The following is a 20,405-nucleotide window of genomic DNA, read 5'->3' as shown; positions in this document are numbered from 1 at the left end:
TAATTTTTCTTTAAAGGGGAATAGAAATTAACAGAGTACAATGTGTGTACTAAGAATATTAATGTCTCATGAAACTTCAATTTAGTTTTTTATGTGTCAATATACTGGAATGTGATATAAAATGTATTTCTTCCTGAAGGTCATGGGCAAGTGTTTGAAAGCCATTGACTTAGATAAGAGGATGATGAGAATGTTAAGCAAAATAGACATAATGCTAACAGCTAACATTTATTGGATGTTTGCAATGAGTCCTGCTTGTTCTAAGTGCTTAGCACTCGCTAACTCATGTAATCTTTCCAACTACCCAATATGTTAGATACTGCCATTTCCTCCACCTTGTGAATGAGGAAGTGGGGAGAGATTGAGTGTCTCGTCTGAAGTCACACAGCTAGGAAACGGTATTGCTGGGATTTAAAATCAGACAGTCCAGCTCCTTGCTCCCAAGGCTGTATGTTTAACACCATTCTGCAGTGTCTAGGGGCAGCCAGAGCCCGAGGAAGGCAATCTTGCCTCTGTCATTCATTCTGCTGCCCTGAGAACCTTCGCCCATGCAGAGAACCCTATTTAAAAGAGGAAATGCTAATAACTGCAGAGTAGAAAAAGGACTTCTTATATAACTCCAGGTGTGGGTGTGGATTGGGAGAAGAAAGGAAAGAGTCTCTCAATCCAGAGTCTACACAGCGAGATTCCCTCTACAGGCTCATAGCCTGAACTCAAACTAGGAGTTGGAGCACAAGTGTAATGCACACCATTAAGACTAATATGTATGAAATTAATATTGTTGCCTAGCAACAAAGGACTTACCAATAGATAAATGCTCTTAGAAGAGAGACATGCAATATGCCATATATCATAAATGCACATATACAAACTATATTTTATTTCAGTGATAACTATTCCATTTCTTATCATAGTTGTCAAGTAACAATTAAGTGATTAACCACCATTCCCTTTGCAGTGGCAATAGCGAAAAAGAGAGTTGATCCTCATAAAAGATATGAAATGTTCATTTTTCTTTTTGATCAACTTTGTGTCAAAGCCATTAACTTAAAAACCACTTAGGAAACCTTACTTCCCCATCCATAAAATGGAGGTAATAATGTAACTATCTCAGAGTATGAGAATCTGATGAGGTGGTGTATGTGAAAATTGTTTGGTAAAGGTGCTAAGGTGTGAATTAACTAGATTTGTAATTTTATTTGTTTATCAAACATTGATATAACATTTAATAGAAGCCTGGTACTATTTTAAGTGTTTTGCAAACATCAGTTTATCTAATGCTCATAAAAACTCTATGAGTGTCTCTAATTAGTCTCATTTCATGAGGCAACTGAGGCATGGAAAGTTTAGGAAATTTGCCTACATTCAAAGACTTAGTAAGTAAAGGGAAAATGATTCTACCTCTTGTAGTCTCTCAAGTCTGTGCCCTGAACCACTCTGCTATGCTGCATCTATTAGGAATATTAGGATGAAAACTCTGCCCATGTGTCAAAGGAATCAGATTTGATGGAAGTCCAATGAGGTCTCTAGCTTCTAATCCAACTCTTGTCACCTCTCCACTTCTTTCTATTTTGTTTATTATCGTCAGCCAGTGTCTGTGTAAGACTTTTCTCCTGGTGGTAACACTGTTTGACATTAGACCTGGAAAACCAGATTATACTTTCCTTCTTTCTTTTTTTTTTTGGTGGGTGGAGGTAATTAGGTTTACTTATTTATTCTTGGAGGAGGTACTGGGGATTGAATCCAGGACCTCATGTATGCTAAGCATACACTCTACCACTTGAGCTATACTCTCGAATTATTCTTTTTTACCATTTTACTGTTTATTCTATTGAGCTCCCTCCACCCCAGGTTATTCTTTATTACTCTGTTTAACCTCATACTTTTGATGTTCCCTTCTGTTTATAACGCTTCCTTTCATTATACAGTATCTTCTTATCTACTTCCTTACATTAAAAAGACTGAAGTTTATTCCATGAAAAATAAAAAAGGAAACCAGAAAACATGATCACCATACAAACTACAGATAGTGGAAAAGAGTGTGATGTGTGATTCCTTTTTGAAGTGAGATATGTGATCGTTACTCTCAAGGACGCTCAGAAGATATTGTGGTGGGTGTCGGGGATAAGGGTGGGGGTGGGGTGGGATTCTCAGGATTCTAGGGCATGGAGCCCAACCCATCTTCTGCTAAGCTAGCCTTATCTATCCCAGCAATGTGATTTCCACCTCAGAATCAAGAGTCACTCTTTCCTGGGACTTGGACTTTGTTGAAGTTATACAAGGGATAAAATAGCAAAATTCTGCTTAGCCATGTGGGAATGAGAGCTGAAACTAGTTGGTAAAACAAAGAAATTGAGGAAGTTGTGTAGATTCTGGCAACACAAAGTCAGGAAGGTATGTATGCTAACATGAAGGATGAAGGAAAGGGAAAAGAGAAGGCAGGGTGAGAGAGAAGGAGCCCCCACGATGATATGAGACAAGGTTTGTGGAAGCAGTTGGTCACAGGGAAAGCCCTAAACAAACACTATATCATTATCAATGTCTGATTTTTGAATTAAGAAACCTTAATTGAACATATTAAGTGTTGCTAGCTGTTTAGAATACAAAGATAAATCAGACCTGTTTATCTGGTTGAAACATGTTTTACCTACAAAAGGTGATTGGGTTTGAATTTTGAGTATGTTTCCTTGACTATTAAATAAGTCCAAGAGTGCACCTGTACATGTTACCCATGAAGATTTATTTATCAATGAATATTTATTGAATTGAAATCTTAGAAATGGATAGGACCTGGTTCAAAATACTTAACAATTTATGCAATCATTCAACACAATTTTTATTGTGGTAAAATACACATAACATAAAATTTACCAATTAACCATTTTTCAGTGTATAGTTCAAGGGCATTAAATACAATGCACAACATTATACAACCATAGGGGGTGTATCTATCGAAGTTTCTCATCACCCTAAACATAAATCCTGTACCCATTAAACAATAACTCCCCCTGCTCCCCTCATTCAACAAATTGTTGTATAGTCCTGCATTCAACAACATTTATTGAACACCTATGATCAGCTCTGTTCTCCTCCCTGTGGGAGGTCTGGGGTTACAGACAGATGTGCTCTGCCCTCCTGCGGATACAATCTAGGGAGAGAGACCAGCACACAGTAACAACAGCTGGGGGAGCTGACGTTTGCTGACTGGTCCTCACTCAGCAGACCCTTTGCATTGCCAGCGCTCCTTTGAGGTAGGTCTGTATTACCAACAGGTGTTAGGGAAAGGGGGTGGAGATAAAACTCGGTCTGGTAGACAGAGCTTGGTGAGGGCATCAGGATGACTTTGGGACCTGGAGCATGAGTTGGGGTTAGCCAGGCCAAGAAGACGCCCAGCCCCAGGCAGGACACCAGGCCAGCCCTGGGAACAGCGGGGTCCTGCTGGGCGATGAAGCACGGAGAAACCTGAGATGAGACTGTACAGGCAGCAGAAGCCAGCTCCTGGAGGGCTGGGGAGGCTTTCCTGCTCTGTCTTCAGGGCGTTGGGAAGCCGCTCAGGAACTTTAAGTGGGGTCTTAAAAAGACCCGGGGAGGGGAAGGGTATAGCCCAATGGTAGAGCACGTGCTTAGTGTTAAGGGGGTCCTGGGTTCAATCCCCAGTACCGCCATCAAAAATAAATAAACTTAATTAGCTCCCCCTCTTCAAAAGACACCCCAAACAAACAAAAAGTTCCCTCACCCTGGTGAATTGTTAATGAGTGCTTCAGTTCCCTGCAGCTCTTTATTATCATGCTGATGGTGAGTGCTGCTAACTTCAAACCACTCATGATAAAAGAATCACTAGTATTTACACTGTAAAAATCTTTCTGCATTTGTGTTGGAAAGTTCCTGTTCTAGGAACTTACATTTAAGAAAATGATATAACTTAACTCAAGGTCTGATGAAGGAAAATACTAGAAACACCGTCAGTGTAGAGGGGAGAGGACCTGGACATGTAATTAAATTTATGGGCCATAAAAAACTCTGTTTAATAGTTCTAAGAGTTTAGTTTAGGATCACTGATAAGCCTTCATGGTGTTCACTAGTGGTGCCCACAATAATAATAGCTGAGCTTGCAAAGAAATGTACTTGTTATTTATTTTGCTGGTGTTATGCCAGGAAGACTCTGTCAATAAAATTTATTATCATAGCCTCTACTTGATTTTTTGATAACTCTTTTTGACACCTTTATTGTGGTATGATTCCTGTACAGTAAACTACACATATTTCAGATGCACAATTTGATGAATTTTGATAGATGTATATACCCATGAAACCACCACCACAATCAATATAGCTAACATTTCCATCACTTCCCAAGAGGGGCAAATTTCGAATTCCCAATTTATCCCTTCCCACCCCCTTAGTAACCATAAGTTTGTTCTCTATGTCTGTGAGTCTGTTTCTGTCTTAAAATCAAGAATTCTCCAGTTCATGTCAGGGTTGCAGGACAGTTCACATATTTTTAGAGGATATTTTTCATTTCTGAGCCCCCATCTTGTTTCCCAGTTCAGTGCCAAGCTCTTGGCAAATGCTGATGGAAGACACTGCACGGGTGCTGGAAAAGTCAAGTGTGTCTCACTCTCTGCCCTTAGGGAACTTGGACTAACTTTGAGACAAATTATCATGTTGCAGGTAGAAGGTGAGAGCTTATGAGGTCATAATCACTTTAATCTTTCATCTCATTCTTGGCTATGTGACTCAAGATGGTCTAAATATTTTCTTCATCTTTTTCTGGCTAGTCACTGGTAATATGTGATAGTGTACACTTTTTATAAACTCATCACTTGACCTGCCTCTATGTAAGATAAGTTTTGGTAAGTGTTAAATCAGTCTTCACCTGGTAAATATTTTAATTATCAGAAAAGCCCTAATATCTTACTATTAACTACATTATTCTGGTTTTCCTGCAACTGTCTTTTTTTCCTTTTTAAAATATATTTATTATTTTTTGGTAGGGGAGGTAATTAAGTTTGTTTGTTTATTTATTTAAATGGAGGTCCTGGGGAATTGAACCCAGGACCTTGTGCATGCTAAGCAGGCATTCTACCACTGAACTATATCCTCCCCCTCCTGCCACTTTCTAATGGGCACATCTTATTCTACAGAAGTTACATAGTTTATGTGAAGAGATTCCTAACATCAAAGACAAGATGATTTAAACAGAAGCCATTTAATTTAAAACTTTTAGCCTGTTGTGGTATCTAAGTCTAATGTAAATGGGAGTTTTTCGTAACAAAAAATGTAAAATGAGTTCAAATTTCATGTCTACTAATTATGAAATTCTTTGAGACTCTAATGCAAAGTTTTAAATGCAACAAATAAAACCTGAATATGAATAACCAATATTTCAAAGTTTAACAATGCGTCTCCATTTATAGTCTGGAGTCAGCATAGAGGAACCTCATAGAAGGTTCTCCCTGGAGGGACTCTACAAATGTTCAAGTCTGCTCTGCTTCGTTTATAGATGAGAAAACGAACATCCAGAGAGATGGTGCAATTTGCTGGAGGACACACAGCTGGTTATTGCGGCAGTGCCGGGCATAGAATTGAAGCCTGCTCTCTCCCGTCCACGTTGCATTTCACTTTTTCCCAGACTGACATCTCACCATGAACAATTCATTGACAGATTAAAAAATAGTCATAATTTCCTAAATGAGATTTAACAATCCAATTCTAGATCTTCTTAAGTTCATTAAATTGCTCGACCTACCTAATAAACACTAATATTTACTAAGCTCTTACTATGTCCAGCCTGTACTCAGAGTTTATATTCATTATCTCTCTGAATTTTCCCAACAATCTCATGAGGCAGGTATCATTTTATAAAGGAGTACTCTCATATATATCATACATATATCATATACATATACACCATAGACATAGATACACTATACGTATATCATACATCAGATATATATCATAGAGACATAAACAGCTTGTGCAAGATCACATAACTACTATGTGGTCTAGCTGGAACTGCAACTGAGGTCTGTCTGATTTTTAAGCTTGTACTTTTAACCAGAATTTGAAACATCCTCCCTTCCAATTGGGCTTTCCTGTTTGTCTACTTGAAAGTGCACTTTTAATATATAATAATTTGGCGGTACTTGTAACTTCTCACATTTTTGTAAGAAGACTGGAAATGTATCTCAGTGTATTTCTTGCTTCCTTTATGAAATTAAATTGGGATTGATTGTATATACCAAAAAAAACAAAGAGTTAAGTGGAATAGCATCTTGAGTCCATTGAATTTAGCATTCTGGTCAGTTCACTTCACTAACAACCCTTCAATGTCTTCTCAATGGATGCAAAAGCCAAAGTCCTTACAAAACCACCAGCAAGGCTGCTGGCAATCTGTGCCTCTTTTCCTGTCTTGAAGCTGCCAGATCTCACTGCCGATCTTTCTCCTCAGGCCTATTTACTGTTCCTACCACCTCTTCTACATACTTGCTCAAATGTTACCTTGCTCCTTAGGATTCCCTGACCACCCCATTTATAACTGAAAAGCTCCCCCAAACCCAGCACACACTGCCCCTCTCCTGTTTTACATGTCCCTGCAGTCTTGTTACCATCTCTGTTTTATTTATTAGCTAACTCTCCCTGAGAGAATGAAGGCACAATCACATAATTCACTGCTGTATTCCTAGTAAGACCAGTGCCTGTCTTAGAAAAGGTGCTAAAAAATGTTTACTGAGTGAATTGTGTGACAAACTATAACATTTAGGTATGTGCCTTTGCTTTGACCTCAAAATATAAGCTCTGTATTCTGAGCCCCTAACTCTGTAATGACCTGTCATAGGTCTATTACCCAATGGGTAATTCACTAATCATATTTTGCTACTAAGAATTAATTTTCCCTCTTTTCCACTCTGTGTTCTTTGTAGTCTCCAGGATTTCAAAAAGGGGGAACTTTTGAGATTCTTATAGGTCCCTCAGCAATTTGGATAAAGTGACCTAAACTTTTATTGGTCTCTGTAGAACAGGACTATCATGACAGCATTAAAAGTATAAGAAGAGAAAACGATTAGTAAAATTAAGTCACTATTTGTACTTTCAAGTGGTAAAGTGAAATATTGAATGGTAGGTTTCACCTGTTTGTAAAAAGGACATAGTAAGACGGTGGCTCTTTGAGCATTTACTAAAAATATTTTTCTTTCAAATGTCCAAGAAGGCCCAATGAAAGAACACTGGAGTGGGAGGGAGGGCCTCAGCTTCCTGAGCCATAAAATAAAGGCCCAAGATGATCTCCAGGCTCCACTGGGCTCTCAGTCCACAAAGCTCTCTGAGACAAAGCCATGGAAATTTCTCATATTCATCTAAAGTTCTATATCATGTTTATTATTACAGCTGAATTAACATACCAAGAACAATTTTCTTAAATCGATATTTAGATATACAAACTTTATATTCATAGTTTATTTTTTCCAGTTAAATAGAAAATTGTTTTCATATCACTGATATTTTAAAATGTATATAATACCTAAAGATACATAAACTTAAATGACCATTATAATACCTATATTTAACTGATTTGTTAGGGGACTAATTATCCAGTTAGGGAACATGTAAACTCCTTGTAACTCTCTTCCCATTTTGAACAAGGGCAAAGAACTTGTTTATAAGCTCCAAGGACATTATTACCAAAGGATAAATGAGTTTTTGGCACTATTAGGAAGTTCCTATTTTGGGCGCTATCCTTTCCCTGTCCATTAACTTGAACTTAGCGTTACTAGTACTGTACACCATTAATTTCAACTCAAATTATATTTCATCTTAATATACGACTGCATGGTAAAATACATGATTCTTAAAAGCTATTGAACTTTTAAAATAAAAATTTTTAATCGGTTAAATACTAGCCAAAGGGAGAAAGTTCAAATTTGTGTGTGTTTTTCCAAATTTCAAACTAAAACTGGGGCAGCATTATTATGCCAGCTAAAACACCAAATAGTGTGTATAGCTGACCACCTTAGTCAGGGATGAACTAGACTAGAACACTGGCTAGCCACTCGCTGATTCTCTGGGGTTTAAGATGTTCACTTCTATCACAAATCTAAATTCCGGCATCGCTATCTAAAACTTGAAGAACATAACACCTTTTAGTTAATAAAGAGAAAAATTAAACTTCTAAGATACACCAAAATAACATTTCTTTTTGAGAGTGATTATTTTTCTTTTTACAAAATCCCAGCCCTTTTTTTCTCATGAACTTTTACTGGGGTTTCAGCATGATTGGGCCAACAGTATTTCTACAGGAATAGGGACAGAATCAGTGTATGATCTAGCGGGGTCTCATCCTCATCGTTAGCTACGGGACTCCATAATTGGATGACCAGGTCCTAAATTGGGCGGTACGAATCTTACAGATATTTTTGGTAGGTAGAGAAAACTCACAAATGCAATTCGGAGGGTTAATTAACTTCTTCGGCAATGAGTGCCATGACAAGGCCTTTAAAGTACGCTCTGCAGTATGGAGCGGAGAACACGCTCCCAAAGCAAGTCTCTATCTCCCAAGCCCCGCATCAGGGATTGCGGGAGAGACAAAAGAAAGGCCCTTCCCGAGCTTAAAATTCAATTCGCAAGACAGGACCTAGAAAAGCTTAAGCCAAATATTAAGCGGAAGAAAATCTCCTTCCTTAGTAATTGCCAACTTGTACAAATCAAAACTGAAATAAAATTTTGAGGAGTTTTAAACAAATTGCTGGAGAAATAGATAAGCCCAATTTAAAAGGAAACGTGGCGGATTCGAGCTGAAGATGCCAAGGTGAGGACTAAAAGGATTTGGACAGAAGCAGCCTCCGGGCTGGAAGGCAAACAGCAAAACGAGTATCGCCACCAAAGAACTGGAAAGGCCAATAGATGTTGCAGCGGGTCGGTTTAACTGAAGGCGGTTTCCTCCTCCTCCTCCGTTTCCTCGGCCCCAATTGGAAGCTCAGTGCGCGGCGCCGCGCTCCCGGCCCGCGGTTCGGGTGGGGGCGGGGGAGCATGGCGTGGGCGGGGGGGGGGCGAGCGCGGGCGCTCCGCCGGCGCAGGGGCGGGGCAGCTATATTACGTGCGCGGCACCGCCCCTGCGAGGCGACGTTACGTGCTCGTTCGCGCCAGGCGAGTCTTCGCGTCTCCCTCGCGAACTCGGTGAAAGGAATTGGCGCCGTTCGAGACCAGGCGGGTCCGCTCTGCAGCACGAACCCACCTTTAGCCGCAGCCGCAGCCGCCGCCCGGGCCGAGGAGCAGCCGCAGCCGCCGCCAGTGGCCGAGTGAGCGGAGCCGAGTTTGAGCCAGCGCCTAGCGGTGAATCGGGGCCTCACCATGAGTTCCTCGCCTGTTAATGTGAAAAAGCTGAAGGTGTCGGAGCTGAAAGAGGAGCTCAAGAAGCGGCGCCTGTCCGACAAGGGCCTCAAGGCCGAGCTCATGGAGCGTCTCCAGGCCGCGTTGGACGACGAGGAGGCCGGGGGCCGCCCCGCCATGGAGCCCGGGAACGGCAGTCTAGACCTGGGCGGGGATTCCGCCGGGCGCTCGGGAGCAGGCCTCGAGCAGGAGGCCGCGGCCGGCGGCGACGACGAGGAGGAGGAAGAAGAGGAGGAGGAGGAAGGGATCGCCGCCCTGGATGGCGACCAGATGGAGCTCGGGGAGGAGAACGGCGCCGCGGGGGCGGCCGACTCGGGCCCGATGGAGGAGGAGGAGGCCGCCTCGGAGGACGAGAACGGCGACGACCAGGGCTTCCAGGAAGGGGAAGATGAGCTCGGAGACGAGGAGGAAGGCGCGGGCGACGAGAACGGCCACGGGGAGCAGCAGTCTCAACCGCCGGCGGCGCCGCAGCAACAGCCCCAGCAGCAGCGCGGGGCCGCCAAGGAGGCCGCGGGGAAGAGCACCGGCCCCACGTCGCTGTTCGCGGTGACCGTGGCGCCGCCCGGGGCGAGGCAGGGCCAGCAGCAGGCGGGAGGTAAGAAGAAGGCGGAAGGCGGCGGAGGCGGCGGTCGCCCCGGGGCTCCGGCAGCGGGTGAGTGCTGCGTGGTTGGTTGTGCGCGGCGGGAGGCCCGCGCGGGGAGGGGACGGTGTCCAGACCTGCCGGAGCCCCGCCGGGGGAGGGGGGAGCCCCGCCGCGGGAGGGAGCCCCCCGGGGGGCGGGGAATCCCGGATTAGGCGTGAGGCCTCGGTTCGGTGTGTGACGGCGGCGGCAGCGCCTCCATTATGTGGCTCGAGAGCCGAGGGGGGGCGGGGGGGGCTGCAGCTGCCGCTGGAGAGGGAGGAGCCGCGGTGGCGCCGCCGCGCTGCGTGCGCGCGATGCGGGCACATGTCTCGGGGGGAGGGGAGGCCCGGGGCCCCGGCGGCGCGCTATGGCGGCTCCGGGCCGCGGTATTGTGCAAGGCGCGCCGGGCTCGGCGTGACGTCACTTCCGGCGGGCGGGGCCGGGCGGGGCGGGCGGCGAGCAGTACAATGCGGCCGCGGGGAACGAGGAGCGCGGGCCCGGGTGGGGGAGGGGAGCGCGGGCGGGGCGCTTCGGCCCCTCCCCCCTTCCTGAACCCTCTCCGGGTACACGTGGGCTCGGCGTCTGGGCCGCGCTAGTTTTCATTAGCTTTCTCGAATCTTCGAGTAGACTGGCAAAATTAGCAGTGTCCTTAGACTGCGTCACTAACTCCAATCCAATTTGCTTTTGAGTCGTCGGTTAAAAACGCTTATAAAAATGAATAGGGAAGGTCGAGCTTTTTGCGCCTCAAAACAGAAAAGGTTTTTCTGTTTGTGTATTGGCGTGGTCTGTCATAAAGGGTGTCGTGTGTTGTAGGAGACGGCAAAACAGAACAGAAAGGCGGAGATAAAAAGAGAGGTGTTAAAAGACCCCGAGAAGATCATGGCCGTGGATATTTTGAATACATCGAAGAGAACAAGTATAGCAGGTAGAGGATGCTAACGTAGTTTTTATTTGTCACCCAGTCTATTCTTTGGTAAGGAAAGCTGTATCAGGAGACAATTCTGTCTTTTCAGAGCTAAATCTCCTCAGCCACCTGTTGAAGAAGAAGATGAACACTTCGATGACACGGTGGTTTGTCTTGATACTTGTAAGTGAAGCTGTTTCTCCCCCTTTCTCCCCTAATTGTCAGATGTGATTTTTGGTTCCAAAATGTTAGAAAATTTAATGGGTTTGAACAGTTCATTTGAAAGTAGGAAGATGGTGGTTTATTTAGATTCCGTCACCTAATAGTGCAGAAGTGGTATTTGATAATTCTGCAGGCTCTAGCAATTTGATCATTCTTTTGGTTGTGACTTTAAAGTTCTCGTTTGTAGGAATGTAAAATTAATGCCAGCGTTTTGACTAGTTAATGGAAACTTGTAAGACCACTTATAGCTTATCATTATAGGCGTCTACAATAAAATAATGTCTTTTTTGTGGAATTAATATTAAGTGAGCTATTTAGGCTAAATATTTATTAATGACTACCCATTAGCACACAAGCATATTCCCTATTCTGAAAGATTGTAATACTACTTTCTCAATAACTGCTCTTTTGTTCTCAATTCCAGTTCAGTAGCTGCTGCTTTAATAAGTTGATTTCTTCCAAAGACCTGGGGCAGCAGCAGTGGGCTATCACTGGGCCACTAGCTTTCTTCAGCAGCGAATGGTATCAATGGCAGCGCTGTAAATACTGCTACTTTACCCAGTTGGGTTGCAATTGAGTATAAGGAAGTATTGCAAACCTCTATAAATGGGCCTTGGCTGTCAGATTTCTAAATTTTTTTTAATACAGAAAAAATAGTTGGTTTAGTATTGATCAGAATGTACAATTCTTTCTGTTAAATAGAACAAAGGGTAGAAATAATTGCTTAGAGGTAAGGTGTCAACCTGCCCAGTAGGTATGGGGAGTTGAATCTTAGAAGAGATTCTCATGCTTTGGAATAGAAAGTTTTTAATTCAGACATACAGGACTGTAAATTTAAGTCTTAATTTCTTACTGCATAGCTTTTACACAGTTGAGATGTGGAGTCTTTAGAAAAAAGTGCACATGGAAAAGTAGATTGAAAGTCTTATGTTAAATTTAGTTGCTAAAATATTGGCAAGATAATGAAGCAATTATTTAGAAAGCTAACACTTATAAAAGGCTTTTAGCTCATCAACTAGGACTATCAATTTGTTAAGTGCATTATTGGGTTCAAACACTTTATTGAATTATAAATTCTGTAATGATGATCAGGAATTTAAGGAGTGAAGTTAATTTAGGGAGAGTTCCAAACTGTAAACAGACAAATTTCCTCTCACCAATAAGCATTTAAAGTGTAATTTAGTGCTCCCTCAACCGAGAATTTGGAAAGTGCATTCTAATGAGCCAGTGACCCAAAGGCAGCTAGTTTTGGATTTTGGATCCCCCCCCATTGTTAGTAACAGTTATTTTAATAGTTTTACTTCAGCTTTATATAAAAGGCAAGCCTGGGGGAAGGGGACCTGAAATGCTGTTATAGTCTGCAGCATTAGATGACCAGGCTCGTACTTTGTAGGTTGGGACTGCCTTCTTAACAAGTTTTGGAGAAACTTTAAAATCTAGAGCCCCTGGTGTTTTAAAATTATAAAGTGCAGAATAAACAGCTCATATTCTTATTTTGAAATACTTGGTTATGGCCTCCCTTCAGTTTTATTGTGGCACTGGTAAATTCTACCTGGTCTGGCATGCTTCACTTTGATTTCCTGCTATCTTCTACTGCTTGCCTCTAAATCAAGGTAAAGAGCAGAGCAGGTATGTATTAATGTCACATTGTCTTGATTATTTTGTATACTTAAATACACATATCAAACCTTGATGTTCGTTAGTTGTATAGGTAGTGTACACTTTAGTTCATAATTTGGCAAGAGTGACTTGGTGGGAGTGGGGCTTCAGCATGATCTGTGAAAATGTATGCAATGTTAAATGTAAAAAGAATTTAATAAAGGTTTGTCTACATAGCAGATACTTACACTGGATGTCAAAAGAAATAATATGGTATTTGGTATAATTACAGATAATTGTGATCTACACTTTAAAATATCAAGAGATCGCCTCAGTGCTTCTTCCCTTACTATGGAGAGTTTTGCTTTTCTTTGGGCTGGAGGAAGGGCATCTTATGGTGTGTCGAAAGGCAAAGTCTGTTTTGAGATGAAGGTAATGCAGTTTTGATTTTTTTTTTATATAAATAAGAACCTTTGTGCGTTTTCATTTGCATGACACTGTTGGGTATCTGTGGAACTTGTAAGTAATTTTTGACGTTTTTGTGGGTTAGAAGAGGGACTTGGAACCTATGTGTTACAACATTTGAGGATGTTACAGATGTTATATCAAAAGTTGCCCTAAAAAGCCAGCCTGTTTTTCATTTAGGGCTTTCCTTTTTTTTATCAGCGACTTGAAAGGCTCACCAAGGGTTTGAAAATTTTAAAAATTTGGCTGGGCTCCTAGTTTTGTACCAGAAGGATACTTTAGTTGGTTTTCAGTTGAGAATTGAGAATATGTAATTTCAGCATTAATGTTCTTTTAAATGTGAATCAACCAAGTGTTTGGTTTATTTTCAAATTCAACTTACAAGCCCTAACATCAGTTTTTAAAGTTCTTGTAAATGTTGGCTAGTGGTGGGGAAGACTGGGTGTCTTTTTGTGCTTAGTAGCCAGAGAAAAATTAGCCTATTGCCGAAATGAAATAAGCCAGGGTTGGTTTAGTGGTTTATCTTCCTTGGTTTACAGTTTAATCACTTATGATTTGACTTTCAGGTTACAGAGAAGATCCCAGTAAGGCATTTGTATACAAAAGACATTGACATACATGAAGTTCGGATTGGCTGGTCACTAACCACAAGTGGAATGTTGCTTGGTAAAGTTTCTGCTTGAGTACTGTGTTCTCACAAGTGTTTAGGGTTTGATTTCAGTAGTTATACTGGAAGGCATTCTAAATCTTTTCTCTCTTCTTTATTCTGGTGGTATTTTAGAGATGAATAATAATAACACGTAGTAAGCACAGGCTAAATTTTAGGTTTTTTCTTTATGGTTACTTGGTTTATGACGGATGGTTAAAATAGAAGGTTATCCATGGCATGGAATAGTTACATAACCACATAGCTCTCATTAACTTTTCAGTATAAAGTCAATGTAAGTGAAAGAATATTAGGTTACATACTCATCATTTGTCTTGAACCCTACATCTTTAATGTTAAAACATGTGGGTCATTAGAGTGTTTTGAAAAATTGACTTCATGAAAGTAAATTGTTTTCTTAGGTGAAGAAGAGTTTTCTTATGGGTATTCTCTAAAAGGAATAAAAACATGCAACTGTGAGACCGAAGATTATGGAGAGAAGTTTGATGAAAATGATGTGATTACATGTTTTGCTGTAAGTCATAGCTAAATTTCTATATATAAGTAGCAAGCTATTAGATAGTATTTTGAAGTTTTATCAGTGTCACCTTTCAATGCTAATTCATTTAGACAACTTATGTGAATTTGACCTGAAAATCTAGTTTATTTTTCAGGACAATATTTCTTCTGGGTATAGGTGTTTCGTTTTTCTATAACCACCAGAAAGCCCTTTAACATTTAACCAAAATATGTTTTCCATAGGATAAGCTTCATTCCTAACTTGAATTTTGAATTTTTTTAGAAGACTTACTAGAAGCAGATTATAACCCATTAATAAGTCCCCCCCCCCTCCATTAACAGAACTTTGAAAGTGATGAAGTAGAACTCTCCTATGCAAAGAATGGACAAGATCTTGGCATTGCCTTCAAAATCAGTAAGGAAGTGCTTGCTGGACGACCACTCTTCCCGCATGTTCTCTGCCATAACTGTGCAGTTGAATTTAATTTTGGTCAGAAGGAAAAGCCGTATTTTCCAATACCTGAAGACTATACTTTCATCCAGAATGTCCCCTTGGAAGATCGGGTTAGAGGACCAAAGGGGCCTGAAGAGAAGAAAGATTGTGAAGTAAGTCACTTAAAAAAAATGGAAGATTGCTTTTGCTTGACAAAAATGACACTCAGAAGAGCTGAATGGTTGGCCTGTTTTAATTTACTTCTTGCCATACATGTTCTCAGATTTTTCTCTTAGTCATCTCTAAGTGGAATGTTCAGTAGCCCACAAGGTTGTCTTGTTAAAGGGCTGTGAGATTTTAGATACATAAACTGGGTTCTTGTGCATTCAAAAAAACATCTTAAGAACTATTAGGTGGTTTCTAATGATTAGGCTGAAGAAACATTTCTTCCTATTGTAGGTGGTTATGATGATTGGCTTGCCAGGAGCTGGAAAAACTACCTGGGTTACTAAACATGCAGCAGAAAATCCTGGTAAATACAACATTCTTGGAACAAATACCATAATGGATAAAATGATGGTAAGTAAAATGTTTGGGGCATGATCAGCATTTCTAAAAGACCAGAATGTATTCTAGGTAATGCTTTTGCCTGTTGTCTTTATCCATTTTGTTAATACCTTAGAGATAGGAGTTTGGACAAAGTTTAATTGGTTATTTAGTAGGCTTTTACGTGTAAGGTAAATTGCCTTCCACTGGCTAGGTTTCATTGTCTTTTTAATAGACTTTTTTGAACTCTTAACATTCAGCAGCTATTGAGTAAAAAGAATTGAGTAGGATTGGGTGTTGTTACATGATAAAATAACCTTTTTTGTAGCAATAATGAGAAAAGGCAGTATTTAAATTTTAAAACGTTGCCTGCTTTCCACATAGATCTAAGCTAATGTTAAAACCTTACCCTGAGATCCACAAGTTCAAAGGAAATTTTACTTTTAAAAATAGGTGGCAGGTTTTAAGAAGCAAATGGCAGATACTGGAAAACTGAACACACTGTTGCAGAGAGCTCCACAGTGTCTAGGAAAGTTTATTGAGATTGCTGCCCGTAAGAAGCGAAATTTCATTTTGGATCAGGTAAGCTGTAGCTTTAAAGTTAAAAAAAAGTAACTGATAATTGGATTTGGTGTAGAATTAATGTTTAGGGTTATAAACTTTTCTTTTTTTTTTTTTAAGACAAATGTGTCTGCTGCTGCCCAGAGGAGAAAAATGTGCCTGTTTGCAGGCTTCCAACGAAAAGCTGTTGTAGTTTGCCCAAAAGATGAAGACTACAAGCAAAGAACACAGAAGAAAGCTGAAGTAGAGGGGAAAGACCTACCAGAACATGCAGTTCTCAAAATGAAAGGCATGAAATTTAATTCTACTGTTACATATCCTTCTATGATGTATGTCTGTAAACTTAAATTTTCTCCCAGTAATACTGATTGAAGAGTTAAATTAACTCTTCGTGAATGAGTGTATTTGATTTTTTTCTCTTTTTAAAATAAAGTGTTTTGCAAGAAGTAAAGCTGAAAATGGTAGGCTTTGGGATTGTGAATATGTATATAATGGCTTTGTAGATTAATCTTACTTAATTTTTTGCAGGAAACTTTACTCTGCCAGAAGTAGCTGAGTGCTTTGATGAAATAACCTATGTTGAACTTCAGAAGGAGGAAGCCCAAAAACTTTTGGAGCAATATAAGGAAGAAAGCAAAAAGGCTCTTCCACCAGAAAAGAAGCAGAACACAGGCTCGAAGAAGAGCAATAAAAATAAGAGTGGCAAGAACCAGTTTAACAGAGGTGGTGGCCATAGAGGACGTGGTGGATTCAATATGCGTGGTGGAAATTTTAGAGGAGGAGGCAAGTTGATTTCCATTTATCTGGTTCAAGATGGAGACAAGTGATAATCTATGGTCTTTTAGTTTGGGTCTGTGTTCTTTAGCTGAATTTAACATAGGAAGTTTTTGATCCTCATTGATCCTAGCTCTCTAGTAACTAGTAAAATCTTCATGTGATTTGATAGTAAACACACCTAGGTTATATCAGTTGTTAAACATTTTTGTTTTTAAACATTTTTCTCCTAAACTAAAGGAATGGTCCAGAAGAACTGTAAGTCATGTTTATAAAGAAGGTACAACACACATTAAATACAATGTCTCGTTTTTAGCTCCTGGAAATCGTGGTGGATATAACAGGAGGGGCAATATGCCACAGAGAGGTGGTGGCGGTGGCGGAAGTGGTGGAATTGGCTATCCATATCCTCGTGGCCCTGTTTTTCCCAGCCGAGGCGGTTACTCAAATAGAGGAAACTACAACAGAGGTGGAATGCCCAACAGAGGGAACTACAACCAGGTAATGGTTTATGGTCCTTGCAGACACTGATTTTCTATATAATTTAGTCTGGAAAATTAAACACATGTTACATAGCTTCAGCTAGAATTGTAAGGAACACAGTGTGTATGCATAGTGATGGTAAAACGAATTTAATTAACGTTGTTTTTCAGGTACATTAGCTAGCAACAAGTCAGATGATAACCTCGTAACAAATAAATTAATCGCCTGAGAACAAATCCGGCAAAGGGTACCTAGAGTTTAATGGCTGGCAATCCATTTCTGTGGCCATGTCCCTTCATCTCCCCTACACCTACAAACCTGAAAACTTGCTGTGCTGAGTTCTTAAAAGTTGTTTTTCCTTTTCGTAGAACTTCAGAGGACGAGGAAACAATCGTGGCTACAAAAATCAATCTCAGGGCTACAACCAGTGGCAGCAGGGTGTAAGTAATTCCTTACATGCTTTTTTGTACATATAATTGTATTTTGAGTTCATAAAAAAGATGTGCAGGGATTGAAGTGTTTATTACAGGGTGCAAGATGTGAATTGTGTTGTACTTGTAGCCATAATGTTATCCTTTGAAGGCAAAATAGGTTGGAGTTTAACTTAGTATTTTTTAATAAAGTAATATTATTTAATTATGGTTGTTTTTACTGCTAGTTTTAATTGTATAAACTAACCAAGTTGTAATGTTTCCTTTTGTAATGTGTATTGATAATGGGATATTAATGCTAACTAAATCTGGCTTGATAAATCAGAGGTATGACAGGTATAATTTTGTTTCCAGCAATTACTCTGAATTAGATTGTCATTTCCTAAAAGCAGTTTGAGTGGCTTATTGATGTTTTTTCTTTAAAAAAAAAATTTTCTCTTACAGCAATTCTGGGGTCAGAAGCCATGGAGTCAGCATTATCACCAAGGATATTATTGAATACCCAAATAAAACGAACTGATACATATTTCTCCAAAACCTTCACAAGAAGTCGACTGTTTTCTTTAGTAGGCTAACTTTTTAAACATTCCACAAGAGGAAGTGCCTGCGGGTTCCTTTTTTAGAAGCTTTGTGGGTTGATTTTTTTTCTTTTCTTTTTTGTACATTTTTAATTGCAGTTTTAAAGTGAATCGTAAGAGAACCTCAGCATTGTGCACGATAAGAGAATGTGTCAGTATTTCAGGGTTCTACATTTTATCTGTAAAATGTGACTTTTTTTTTTATCACAACAAAAGTAAAATGTTGCTTTGTACCTGGTGTCTTTTATTAAGAATTTACTCCCCCCATTTCTCACAGAGATAACAGTCGGGAGTCATTGTCACAATATAATAGAAATGTTAGCAACCAGATTCATGTAAGGACTAAGTGGTCCTCATGAATTGCATAAGACTCTGTACTGCTCATATTACACTCCATCCTCTCTTAGTTTGCTGAGTAGTTGGAGGGGTAAGCTAAATAGTAGTTTTGACAATAACTGGGAAGGCTCTTTTTAAATAACATTAGAATTGGCATAATTGGGACTGAAAGTAAATTTTGGAACCAAGATAGAGAAGATGGAGTGTATGTAGAAGGGCTGTTAAAAATGTAAAACTTGGTTGCATTATTTGTGGAGGCTCAAACTTGTGAAGGTTAAATACCATAATTTTTCCATTTGTTCTGCATTTTGATTCTGAAAAGAAAGCTGGCTTTGCCCATTTCTTATTAAAAAAACTTGTTGTAAATCCAGTTGTCTAATGGGATCTATATGAAGTTAGCTATGTCTGTATGCCCTTCTCCCACAAAATACTGTATAACTAGTGTGCTTGTAGTAGTTAACTCCACCATCTTTGTAAGCTAATGAAATTGTGAGTCACCCATTTATATCTTAATTTTTAATCATGTCAGTTCTTGAATGGGTATCTCCTTAGCCTGCTGATTTCTTTTTCTTTCTAAAGAAAGTGGGTGGAGAAATTAATTTAGACGTTTGTTTGCAATAAAAAGAATTCATTTTACTCTCGTTTTGGGATTCTCGCCATCAAGGTTCAAAATCCCTTTATGAAACTCCCAAGAGGAGAAAATTTAAGTGTGTGCTTTCTGGACAGCTTATTCTTTACTTTGTACTTGGAACATTTAGGTTTTAAAAACTTAAATGTATACTGACAAACCAATTTTAGTATGAAGTAAAGTTGAAATCTTCCCCTCCCCCCCAGATGACTTAAACGTTTAAACGAGGGGAAAAGGTACTGGCTGGGAGAAGTTAACACAGTTTATCATCTTTACGAAATGCTAATGGCTGTCCTCAACTGATAATTTTATGTACATCTATGTTACATGAAATGCTGGGAACAGATGCTTTTAGAAGCCATCATGCAAGCCAGTCATTGATTTCACTGCTACACAACACTGCTAACTTAACTGTAGTTACGTGATAACATTAGATCCCCTAATTGTAATTTTATTGGGTTTGCACAGAACACTTAATCTAAAGGACCCTCACTAAGGTGAGGAATCAGGAGTCAAACTGTAGAACTAAAACTTGACGTCAGTTCAGTGTTTTGTTGCTGTTTTAGGTTGCTACTGGTAAGTTTAGGTTTGTTTATATTTCTGATTGCCTAGATTTTTGTTTCAGCCATTTAAAATCAGATTTTCTATTTATACTCCTAGGGATTCTGCTTAAAGATGGTCTGGAGTTGAGTTTCAGGTGGTGGTGTAGTTTCAGTTGAGGTTTTGGGAACAAAGGCTAATCCTTCAATTATAGGAATACTTAACAGTACAAGATAATGTCTCAAGGGCTTTTTTCTTTTTAGCAATACTGCTAGCATCCATTGACATGAGCATACTCTTTAGTATGCACCAGTATTATTAGGTTTGCATAAACTTACCCAGGGGGAAATTTAAACTTTGTTGCTAATCATTGTTTAGGTGTCTTAAATGTTTAGGTTTTTTTAAAAATCTTGCATATACCTTTGAGTTTAAATTTACATATTAAGGAATTTATATTCTAATTATTGCAATAGGAGAGTGATGACAAAATAACAAAACACTATTTGGTAGGGTGTCATTCCTGTGTAGCCCAGAAAGTTTTGGGAAGAGAGATGGGATAGATAGAAACGTTGCGCAGAAAAATGTTAAATTTTAAGCAGCGTCAAGGTCTATGTCTCCATTTGTATAAAAATCCTAAAGAGAAAAAGAAATTCAGAAGAGGGAGTATTATAAAATAGGCAAGAGAAAAAGTAAGTTGACAAATGCTAAGTTCAGCAGAACAAGATCAACAGATG

The 20,405-nt window shown here is 39.9% G+C and overlaps 1 protein-coding gene and 1 long non-coding RNA gene across 3 annotated transcripts; both read left to right on the top strand.

The window, feature by feature from the left end:
* Positions 1 to 4,729: 4,729 nt before the first annotated feature.
* LOC140688617 (uncharacterized) lies at positions 4,730 to 5,783 on the top strand. The gene is made up of 2 exons (XR_012063316.1): positions 4,730 to 4,853; positions 5,504 to 5,783. It is a non-coding gene; the product is annotated as an uncharacterized lncRNA (long non-coding RNA).
* A 3,333-nt stretch (positions 5,784 to 9,116) lies between these two features.
* Positions 9,117 to 19,139, top strand: HNRNPU (heterogeneous nuclear ribonucleoprotein U). Of its 2 annotated transcripts, none has more exons than XM_072948620.1 (14): positions 9,117 to 9,979; positions 10,820 to 10,931; positions 11,020 to 11,093; positions 13,024 to 13,163; positions 13,763 to 13,862; positions 14,265 to 14,377; positions 14,704 to 14,967; positions 15,254 to 15,373; positions 15,794 to 15,922; positions 16,022 to 16,190; positions 16,430 to 16,684; positions 16,992 to 17,176; positions 17,527 to 17,598; positions 18,034 to 19,139. In XM_072948620.1, exons 1-14 carry the CDS (start codon positions 9,346 to 9,348, stop codon positions 18,085 to 18,087), a joined length of 2,421 nt encoding a protein of 806 aa, XP_072804721.1. In that variant the 5' UTR covers positions 9,117 to 9,345; the 3' UTR covers positions 18,088 to 19,139. The 2 variants fall into 2 exon arrangements, with proteins under 2 accessions (XP_072804721.1, XP_072804720.1); XM_072948619.1 differs by having other exon boundaries at positions 9,117 to 10,036.
* The last annotated feature ends 1,266 nt before the right edge of the window (positions 19,140 to 20,405 follow it).

The sequence above is a fragment of the Vicugna pacos genome, chromosome 23 (assembly GCF_048564905.1).
Source record: "Vicugna pacos chromosome 23, VicPac4, whole genome shotgun sequence".
Lineage (NCBI taxonomy): Eukaryota > Metazoa > Chordata > Mammalia > Artiodactyla > Camelidae > Vicugna > Vicugna pacos.
Note: the sequence above shows the minus strand (reverse complement) of the source record. Positions and strands in the feature narration are given on the sequence as shown.

What these genes read in the sequence shown, in the direction of transcription:
- HNRNPU (XM_072948619.1), top strand. Translation starts at nt 9,346, where the DNA reads ATGAGTTCCTCGCCTGTTAATGTGAAAAAGCTGAAGGTGTCGGAGCTG. An exon ending in CCCCGGGGCTCCGGCAGCGG is followed by an intron (nt 10,037 to 10,819) that starts GTGAGTGCTGCG and finishes CGTGTGTTGTAG; the next exon opens with GAGACGGCAAAACAGAACAG. An exon ending in CCATAATGGATAAAATGATG is followed by an intron (nt 15,374 to 15,793) that starts GTAAGTAAAATG and finishes TTTTAAAAATAG; the next exon opens with GTGGCAGGTTTTAAGAAGCA.